Source organism: Chaetura pelagica, unplaced genomic scaffold (assembly GCF_000747805.2).
Source record: "Chaetura pelagica isolate M959 unplaced genomic scaffold, ChaPel_1.0 scaffold69, whole genome shotgun sequence".
Classification (NCBI taxonomy): Eukaryota; Metazoa; Chordata; class Aves; order Apodiformes; family Apodidae; genus Chaetura; species Chaetura pelagica.
This window is the reverse complement of record NW_009970724.1, coordinates 12,767,264-12,778,077: the sequence shown is the minus strand read 5'-3', so window position 1 is coordinate 12,778,077 and position 10,814 is coordinate 12,767,264. Positions and strand designations below refer to the sequence as shown.

At 35.4% G+C, this 10,814-nt stretch overlaps 1 protein-coding gene across 1 annotated transcript in view; it reads left to right on the top strand.

Annotated features, from left to right (window-relative positions):
• VAV3 (vav 3 guanine nucleotide exchange factor) overlaps positions 1–4,216 on the top strand; it is a 194,038-nt gene extending 189,822 nt beyond the window's left edge. The window contains exons 31-32 of the mRNA XM_010006784.1: positions 1,892–2,043; positions 3,678–4,216. Coding sequence (XP_010005086.1) covers positions 1,892–2,043; positions 3,678–3,719 — 194 coding nt within the window. The 3' untranslated portion in view covers positions 3,720–4,216. The remainder of the gene's footprint in view (positions 1–1,891; positions 2,044–3,677) is intronic.
• The last annotated feature ends 6,598 nt before the right edge of the window (positions 4,217–10,814 follow it).

The window sequence follows — 10,814 nt, the reverse complement described above, 5'->3', positions numbered from 1 at the left end:
TCCTGATAGGATACAGGACGTAGCATTCATGTCAGGATCAAAAAATGCAGTGTCTACATCTGACATAAGTGGGAAAAAATATGCTTGAACTTTAACATACTTTTATTTGTTATTATTTGATATTGCCTAGATTTTTACGTATTTCTGTGAATATAAGCAATAAATGGAATGATGATTCTCTTTTATATGGCATCCTGTATCAAATATCAGATAAGGGTACTGTACTTAAGCAGTCTGAAATGTTGGACTAAACTTTAATGACATGGTATAAAAGAGGGCACGATCTTCTCCCAAATTTGATTTTTAGGCCTTCCGTTTTTGTGGTAAATCTAATAATAGTTAAAACATAGTATTGTTATTTTAAAATTAAAATATTTATATTGGCTCTGTAAGCTAAAACGATTCGAATATATAATGATTTTCACATAATTCATAATGTTATGCAAAGGCTTTTGTTTCTATAAATTGTCTCCCATGGGGTCAGAAAAAATCTTCAATATAAGCAGAGCTAAAATTGTCAAGATTTTCTAGCTCATTTGCCATGTTTTGTGTTCCTGGTTTGAATTTAAGGCAACTAGCTGTGAACTTTTAAAAACTATTACATTGTTGAAGGCATTGTTAAACTGGAATCTTAATAGTATTTCCTAAAATCAGTTGGTAATTTTAAAAAACCTGGAAAGGGTTCTGGGAAAAAAGATTATTATATGTAAGTTATATCAAGTCATTTATCATGATCACATGAAGAATATTTCTGGAATCTTTTCAGTAGGAAGCTTGCTTATGCTCTTAAGCTCCTGTTCTTATCTACAGTGACGTACAGAGGAAAAGAACTGTAAAAGAAGGTGTTGTTAATGGAATAAAAAAATATAGAAAAAGAATGCTTTGGCCAAGTAGTCCAACTACAAAATGCAGTAGAGTAGTAAATGTTTTTTTCTAAATGGCTCAAATCTGGAAGCCTTTATCTCTTAGATGCTATGTTCATTTTCCTCTTATTGAAAGAGTCGAAAGTTTCTTTTGGAAGTTTGGACATTCTACACGAGGGTTAAAAACATAATTTCCTGTAAAATTATTTATTTTTTTTTTCACATTGGCTTTTAAAGAACATTTCACAACTTTTTATTTCTTAAAATGTCAGGACTTTATGTTGGCACAACGCTTAGTTGCTGATGTAGCTTAACATTTTAGAGTCTTAATTTTACTGAAACTTAGGACTATGTTTGTAAGGAATTTTTTCTTCATAAGTTCAGTAGAACAAATTAATTGATGATTTACTGAATATACTCCTGAAAAGAGGACATTTAGATCAGCCAGCGTTCATGCTGATCGTAACAAATGATCCATACAAATTTTCTGTGGAAACTCTTTACTAGTTTGCTCATGCTGATGTTAGATTCCAATTTTAAGTGTATTAATATTTAACTTGGGAGTTGTTTTTGAAGGAACTGCACCTTACTCTATTTGTTTTGCTTCATTAAAGGTTTAAAGTTAAATCAACTGTAAATGCTAATAATCCTTTTGGAGAGAAACTAGTGACCTGTAAAATATGTTGATGCATGTAACTTGCAGCAAGTTTTATTATGAAGCACAAAAATACAATAAATGCAAATGTATTTAGCAGTTTTAGAGTGGGGGATTTTTTTTTTTATGGTTCATCTAGCTTGACTTATTTTCTAAAAATAAAAATCTATTAAAATCACATAATCCTTTCAACTTTTATACCATTTATGTTTAGATCTTCTAGATCTGTGTAGTTTAGATGCTTTCATATTTGCATAAAATTAATGATAGTGTATGCTGTGCAATCATTATTTTATATTTTACAGTACTGTTATTTCCTTTAGTAATCTTCAGTTAACAAACCCTAATAATATCAACATCTGTTTTGTTTCAGTGCTAAGTCCAAAGGTGATAGGCATTGCCATAGCCAGGTATGACTTCTGTGCAAGAGACATGAGGGAACTGTCCTTGTTGAAAGGTGATGTTGTGAAAATTTATACAAAGATGAGTGCAAATGGCTGGTGGAGAGGTGAAGTAAATGGAAGGGTAAGGTGGTTGTTTTTTTTTTCTTCTTTATCTCATTTATGTCTTCAGTGGCAGTAAATTTGTTAAGAAAAAAAAAAGTGTGTTCTTAAGTCATGAACTTTCTTTTTGTATTTAAATTCACAAGATACAGCATGTTCATCTCTGTTTCATAGGAGCCAGGCAGAACTCCTGCCAGGCTGCTTTCCCACCACCTAAATTAATCGGTTATTTAATGTAAGCTACCACACTGGATATCTGGGCAAAATTATACAGTTGGAAAATAACCAGGAGTAATAACAGCTGAACTTTCTTGAACTGTGTTGCACACATATATTTGGTGTCAAAAGCTCAGGTTCCTGATGCTGTGAAAGTGTCTTTAGCAGTTTAACACAGAATGATTTTCACAGCTTTCTGGCAGACTATAATGCAATGGAATCAGCTGCCTTTTTTATAGGAGGATGCTTCTTTGATCTCTAAAAATGTGGCTCATATGAAGTGTCATATCTAGCAGGGATTTTTACCAAGTCACTGGGACTCGCATGGAAGTACAGTTTCAGTTTTCACCTATAAAAGCTATAATGTTGCAGTGTTAGTACACTGTTTTTTAATGAAGGGTCAAGGAATGCAAAGTAGAAGCTGGAAATTAAAGTTTCGAGTCTGGTTGAAGTAGATGTCCAGATTTACTGCTTTATGCAATTTTGGGAGATTTTTTAATGTACATGAGCCTGGTTATGATCTCAAAGTAAAATGGCCAAGAAACAAGAAGAAATAGGGAAGCAGAAGAAATACCTGTCATCTTATATACATTTTATATGTGAAGAAGATTGAGCATCTCATTCTAATGCAGCCACCCACATCCTAAAGGATTTCCTGTTATTCACTAGCATTCTTTCTGATAGCTTTCACAACCTGTACTTAAGATCATAAGCTCACTTCTGGACACATTTTGTCAAGGTAATCTAACCCAAAATTTACACAGTTACTCCTTCCTGCCATGCTCTAGACTTGGTTTTGAGGTCTTCCATTAATGTTAAATTCACTTAGATATAAAGAAGTCTGAGTGAAAAACCTAAAACTAATAGATAAAGCAATACAAAATATATGACATCGCTTCCCTGTACGTCTTACATAATCCTTATTTGACACATCATTAATTTCAGAATTGAGATAATGTTATAATTTATGAAGTGTGCAACAGTGGGGACTGCCTTCCAGTTCTTTCTTATTAAAACTCCTGTTGGTGGCAACAGAATTTAACTCCATGTAATGCAATCAAATCAGTCACTATTTCCTTGGTAAGAAGCTTCCCTTGACATGACTGGAGTCTGTTAAGTATTTAACTGCTCATTCAAAAAATAGCAGCATCCTGCCTGTAGTAAAATTACTTCTGCCTTTGGTATTTCTTGACATTTTCCTGAATGCTTAGACTTCCAATTTGGGCAAAAGGTATTTTTTGGGAGGTCAGTGGGATTTAGTCTCCAAATTATCATACCTGCAAATAATTTTTTCATTAAGGATATTACCAGTCAAGTTTATATTTGTCATCTTATATTTACTAAACAGACTCATCCTTGTTTTGCCTAGTGCAACCATTTAAAAAAAAACAAACCCTGTGCATTTCATATACTATTTTATTCTGCTTTTTCTCTTTTTAGGTGGGCTGGTTTCCATCAACTTATGTTGAAGAGGATGAATGAATTAAAAACTTTCCTCTGCTGACCATCAGTTTCAGGGATTTAAAAATTTAATGTCTTCCAAGTGTTATTGGTCTTGTTAAGTGTTTAAACAGCAGCATTTTTGTCTTCTCTGAACCTTCCACTCTTTATGTTGGGATTTACACAGAAGTTTGTTCTGACAGTTTATTACCTTGCCCAGAGCTGTGCAAGAAATGACCTGCCAGCATACCATCACTGGGGACCAGTACAAAGTCCAACCCTCACCTTCCCAGATGATGTCTGGAAAACATTTCTTTATGCTCCTTTTAATTTCACCCTGTATTACACCATGAATACGAGCTATGGCTGAAAATTTAATAAGTCTGTTTCTTCTTGCTAACATCTGGGATGGTAAAAGGAGATGAAGGCTTATTATTTCTTATCACTGCATGCAGCAAACAGATTTCAGTCATTCCAGTGGGCATAAAGTGTAGTCAGTAGACTTGTCTTGAAACATCAAACTAATTTATTTATCACCTTACAAAGTTTTACTCACAAAAACATTCTGAAAGAAAAATGAATGTAGTAAACATGAGTAGCATTGATACATGTATAATTAGTTAACTAACTACTTTTAGGTCCTGCCTAAGTCTTCTAAAAATTTGTTTAAAGACAAAATTTTAAAATGTTGCAGTGATGTGGTGTTGCTTGAAAAATAATTCCCTAAGTGGAATTGTGGGATCCTTTGTCAGCGCAAGTCTTTTTTTTTTCTGGTGTGTGTGTGTGTGTTTTTTTTCATTGAAGTAGCTGACCATGGAAGTGCAACAGAGGATAGTCATGACAGGATGAGTTTTAAAATATTCAGCAATAACAGAAAATAAATATAGGAGAATATGCTAATGCAAGATGATGTCACTTCTCAAGAACAGAACTGTCTATCTTAACCTCATGGTTCGTTCTGATGAACTTTGATGCTTCCAATTCTAAGCTGTCTTTTCTTTGTTAAGACAGGAGTTTCTATCACCTTTTGTACCCTTACGAGGTAATGCAAAGGGAACTTTTAGATTTTCTTGTGCCCTTTCCTCTCTTGTTCCTTGGGATGTTAATGGCAGCTCCATGAGTGAGTGATCTTACTGCAGCATTACAAACATTCCCAAGGTAATGTATCTTTAGGTTAGCTAGCTTGAGACATCAGGCCTTGTAAAGTGGTGTCCACCCCTGGGCGAGGCTGTGTTTTAATAAATGTATGGAGGGTCAGAAGTGCTGTAGTTAAAAGCTTAAAATAAAAGTGAGTGATGTCTTCAGATGTGCAGTTTCCTATAGATAGATTATGTCTAACCTGGCTTGAAAACTTCTAAGAAAAGAAAGCTCTTAAATGCATCTTCTTTCTAGGTTACTGTTGACCAGTCAAGAAAGTTAATTCATCCTGTCCCCTATCCTCTCTTTTGCTTTTTCCTGTCCTCTTTTCACATAGTCATCTTGCAACGAGTATGTGAAGACACTGCATGATTTAACAGCACAGTTTTTCCTACTGAATATTCATCATATTATGCACTGTTTGTCCAGATGCAGAATCTGCTAGTACATATTTCATATTCTTTTTGACTGTCCCTGCTGGTTTGTTGTTTTTTTTTTCTTTTTTTTTTCTTTTTTCATCCCCTCCTTCTAGCCATCAGGAAGAACTAAGCACAGCTCAGAGGACTGACAATAATCCTCTTCATCTCTGCAACCATTTTACCCATCTGCTACACCTAGCATACACTGCTGTGCGACCAGGTGAAAGGATCTTCTAATTAGAAATCCCCTGCTTTTGAGACTTGGCCTTGCAGGGAAACTCTGCTGATGCTCAAGAATTTACCTCAAAATTACGTAAACTGTGATTATGTTGAGTACATTACTTAATGGAACAATTGAGAACATTTGTAAATATGTAGATTATGCATAAAACATTTTGTAAATGATGTGTACAGCTGTGTGGACTAGGGTATACAGTCTTTGATCATGTTTTGCCACGTGGTTTTATTGTCTATTGTGAGCTTGATGCTGTGTTCCTTAAGTAGACAAAATTGGTTCTTTCACAGTTTTGCCTGCTCAAGGGTAGAGAAATAGGCCTGTGAAGTGTTCAGTGCTTTGCTGTCATACAGTTCTGAGAAGAGGCAGTTTAATTTGAGTTGAGAAATACATTATTTTTTTCAACAGTTTGGTTTTAGAATAATTTTGAGTAGTCTCTCCACCCTAACGTTGCTGTTAAGCTTTTAAGCAATTCCTGAATCCAGTAATGAGCCTTTGGGAAGAATGAAAGCCATAGATAAACTTTATTTTGTGGCATAAATTTACATATCATTGTCTGTGTTTAATGCCCTGTATTGATTGAGTTAATGCTGCATCTTAAACTATATTTAGAGTACCAAAGACTTCCTAAATATTCTGGAGTGTCTCTTTCATGTGCTGCTTTTGCCTGTATAGAGCTTTTGTTGTCATGCAATAATGGAGTTACAGTACTTTAATTTGTACTATTTTGTAAATATGTTACATATAATAAACTAGTTAATTTTTTGTTTAATGGTATGTGTCAAAATGTGTCATTGGCTAGCATGAAGGTTGTTCTTCTTTTGTCTATCCCTCTTGTCATTGTGAGCAGAAGTTGATAATGTTCTGTTCTGGTTTCCCAGATGTATATATTCCTTGTTTAGCTGTAACACTGAGCTGTCAGTCTAAATGGGATAGCATAGCTTTCCTTGAGTGTGTTTTATTGTTGGGATAATTGGAATTCTGTCACATCCTGGAAGGGGGTGTGGGTTTGGTTTTTTTTAGCTGTAGAGAACATTGTGGAATCAGATTTTTGTCTGTCAGAGGTCATACTTGTAGTTTTTTAACTGAAAACAAGTTGTTCCTAAATGTTTCCTTTTATATGTAATGTTTCATAGCAATTTCCTTTCTCTTCCACCTTCTGCTTTTTCCCTCCGTTATATGTAAATTAACATACAAATTTGGGTTGAATTGAGCTCAAATCTGAACATACAGTCTGTGTCTAATTTCATGGCCTACTTGATAACCTTTTCATGTTGTAACCCATTCATGCATTTTTTTTGCAATATAAAGTTCATTATTAATATGTTTATAAAAATATTTCTGGACAGGTGAATTAATTCACAAGGTCAGTGATGATACAATTGCAATGTTGTTTCATTATGTCCCTTGTCTTTTTCAGTGTCAGAGATTTTCTTGTGGAACTGCCCTTCTAACAGGTAATCATTAAATTTAATGAGGCATTTACCCATCTCTACAGATGTAAGGCATAATTTTCCTGTCACCCATGAACATATCACATAGCTAAGAGTCACACCTAATGTGAGGTGCAAAAATGCTTCTCAATTAAGTTCTTGTTAACTATATTACAGTCACAGACATTCTCCTTCTCCTTATATGTGAGATATATATCGTCTGATAGATGAGAAATTGAGAAAGAACAGTACTTAGAGCATAAGAACCACTTGTGACTGTTCCTGATCATCTTTTCAGTTGGAAGGCTTGAAGGCTCAGTGGAAAATCTCAGCTTGAAAAAAATCGAACTTGAACAATGAAAATTATGCCAACCAGGATACCTTTCTCTTTGCATCACAGGCAAACTCTAGATGCTCTATGAAGGAGAAGAAAAAGTCAATTCTCAAGGTTTTAGCAGTTCATAAAGGTGAGAGAGAGGTGCTGCCTAGAGAAAAATGGGGCTTGTTTATACAAAATACCTCAGACCCAGATTTTGTTCTGTTGACTTTGATGTTTAGTGCAAAAGCGTTTGTATTTCACAATAAATATTGCCAATACTTTGGAAAAAGAGCTGCAACAGCAGATATCATTTATCACTAGCACTGTCATACAGTTTCACTAACCGTATTGACACTACAGTAAATTAACTTTCATCTCTTCATTACAGACTGGGCTGCTGAAAGGCTTACATTACTATTTTATCTGAAATTCAAGTTTTTCTGTTCAGAGAGCATCACTTATTGAAGTGACAAAGGAGGCACTCCTTCCTCTCCATTTTATTACTGAGAATGACAATACATGACATGGAGTATCTCTTTGGTTAGTTTGGGTCATCTACCTGATTGTTCCCCCTCCCAACTACTGTTCTCTAAGGAGGAGAGCACAGAGTAAGAAACGGAGAAGGCCTTGATGCTACACAACACTGTTCAGCAATAGCTAAAGCATCAGTGTGTTGTCAGCAGTAGTTTTGATGCAGATCTTAACATTTAAGAGCTGGTACAAAAAAGGTTAGGGCTATCTCAGCCAGACCCACTATGGCACACAAAAAAGTAAAATGATGGGCGGAGAGGCTGTGTGTGTGTGTAATGCTCAGGGCTTTAGCAAGCCACAGAGCATTCGTTCTCATCCCGTTTGGGTAGGGTCATCACTGGCATACAACTTTGAATCTTGGAATGTATTCATTTAAGAGAAAGAAGTTAACACATTCACTAGCCTTTCTTGAAATGTGTCATAGCTCTTACCTAGATGTCCACTATATGGAAGAAGGGTAGTTTTGATGGATTGTAACTTCATAAAGCTGTGAGATGAGATGTTAATGACAGACACTTTTTCCCGAAATGCTGAAATGTGTGGTGCGTGTGAAACTAGGTAATAGAAATATAGAAAGGATTATGCATCAGAAATTGACTGCAGAAGGGTGATTAATTGCATTATCTTAGCAACTTCCTTTTCAAGAACAAAGAGATGTTTGTTGTTATAGCAAAGGAGATTTGGGTTTCTAATTTAGTTTTATAATTCCTGATCTACTGCAGTGTATTCTGTCCATTCATTATAAGGATCTCTGCTACTTACATCACTGTGAAGTTAGATTTTATTTAATGAGCCTCCTGAAATGTTTAAGTTATTGGTGACTTTTTCTGGGTTACATTTTTTCCTTGCTAATGTGCTTTTCAGAAAGCATCCAAGTTCATTTTTAAATGTTGTAAACTTATGGTTACAACAAATGACAGTTTCAGAGGTGGCTGTTTGCCAAGGGACACCAGGCTGATGTGCTTCTTTCAGAACTATGTTGTGTTTTTTTTTCTTGTTAGTTACTTTATTTATTTATTTATTTATTTATTTATTAAATAGTGGTGTAAAATGTGGCTTCAGGAAGAAGAAAAATAGAGAAGATTACAGAAGTATAAAGTTGATACCGTACCACCTGTGTTAGAAACAACCTGATGTGTGATAATTTTTCTGAGTGATTGTGCAAAAAAATACTGCATGTCTATTGGTAGCATTGGATTGGAAACAAATTCTCTAAGGCTTCTCTATAGGAAAACTGTTAATGCAGTAGAGGGATCAGGGAGCCTTGGATTTGGTCCCAGTCTTACCAGATAGCTCTATAAATCTGTCTTCAATTAGTTGTATTTTTTTTCCCAAAGCAATTAAAAGGTTTCCTCAGGGAAATGTGATATTGTTTCTAGGATTAGAATTCTTACTCAAGCATAAGGCTAGTGGAAAAACACTTACTTGAAGGAAGCATATTCTCTGGTAGTTTTCCAGTCAGCGTCCTTGTAGCTTGTAAGCTATTAATAACGTGGAATGTGCTAGGAGACCCCCATCCCACTAGTTGGTGATGTGCAAACACCTTTCCTACCTCTTCTCCCAGATACTCTGTTTTTTGAATCCTAAGTTTGTTTTCCCTTGCTGTTCCTGTCAAGTGCTATATAAAGTTGATATCTCAGAAAGGCCAGTTAGTTAAATACAGTGTGAACGCAGAGGCTTGTGAGCTTTTTGTCCTTTGCTTCTGTACTGGTTTTAGACTCAGAATACTAAGGATGGTATAGAAAGCTGCTTGTTTTAATGTAAGAGAAAGGAATACTTGCCTCAAAGGAATTTGTGGGGTAGTTTTACTCTCTCAGTTTGATGTGACTTTGACTATAGCTTCATTAAACTTCAACTGCCTTATGTTTGTGATGGATGAAAAATTAAATTTCCTGGAATTGTGTGCTCTGTAATGTTTTCGATGCGACTTTTCTATGTCATCTAATTTGTGTTTTGGACAGCACTTGTACATGCTGAAAGGGAAGCTTGTTTTCATTCATGGTATCCCTACTCTCCCCACCCCTCCCCCCCCCCATCACAAAGACTATTTAAAAATTCAGCTGAGGTCTCGTACAAGTCAACATGCCCAGTCCATGAGCACGTAAGTCATCAGGGTTATTTACATGGAGAGGAGTTGCAGTTGTGTAGCAATTTAACCATATCCAGTTGGGTCCAGTAAAGACAGGAATTTGAACAGTAAAAGGCAAATTGTTCTCTAAATCAGTATGTCAATGTGACTTTTTCCAGATAGTTTATGATGGAAAATCAAGCCCCAACAATCTAAACAGAATCTAGATACAGCTTTTCAGTCTTTGCAATTTTATATCACACCTTAGGGGAACATTCTTTCTTTCTACATTCTCCTGAACAGAGGAATGCAGGCTTAGTCTAACTTTCACCAGAGTCTGATAACAGCTCCTCAGACTTATACAATAAGACCACATGCACAAATCCCTTCTGGTTTTATATTTTCTGGCGCATACCAGTAAACACTCATGTAAGTATATATAAAACAGTTATATGGGAAATATTTCTGATGACACTACTCCTTTTGCCTACTACCCCAAAGGGCTTTATGGCTTTAGAAAAAACATGCTTCCAAAAGCAATGATTCCCTGCTTGCACATTCTTCATTTGTGAGTCTTTCAGTCTTAATCTGCCTATTCAGATTTAAGTTGTACACCATGCTTAGGAACTTTCATTTCAAACATGACCTTCCCCCCAACAAAAAAATTCTTGACAAACGCTGATTTTTCTTGTCTAGAAAATATATTTGAAGTATTTCCAGGTGATATCATGCAAGCATGGGCTAGGAGTGGGCTGGAGGATAGGATTTTAACTCACCCAGATACTGATAAATTGGTAATTTAGATAAGTGGATGCTATTAAATAAGAATATCTATGAAGTTATATTTACAGGTGAAATAATTGTCTGTACCAGTCAAGACTGGGCAAGTTCTGGCTTAGCAGCCACACTGCATTAAATTCTGAGGAGAAAAAAATCAAAGCAAATAATAGACAGAACATAACAAGATTTTACTGTGAAGAAGGTAAATACTGTCT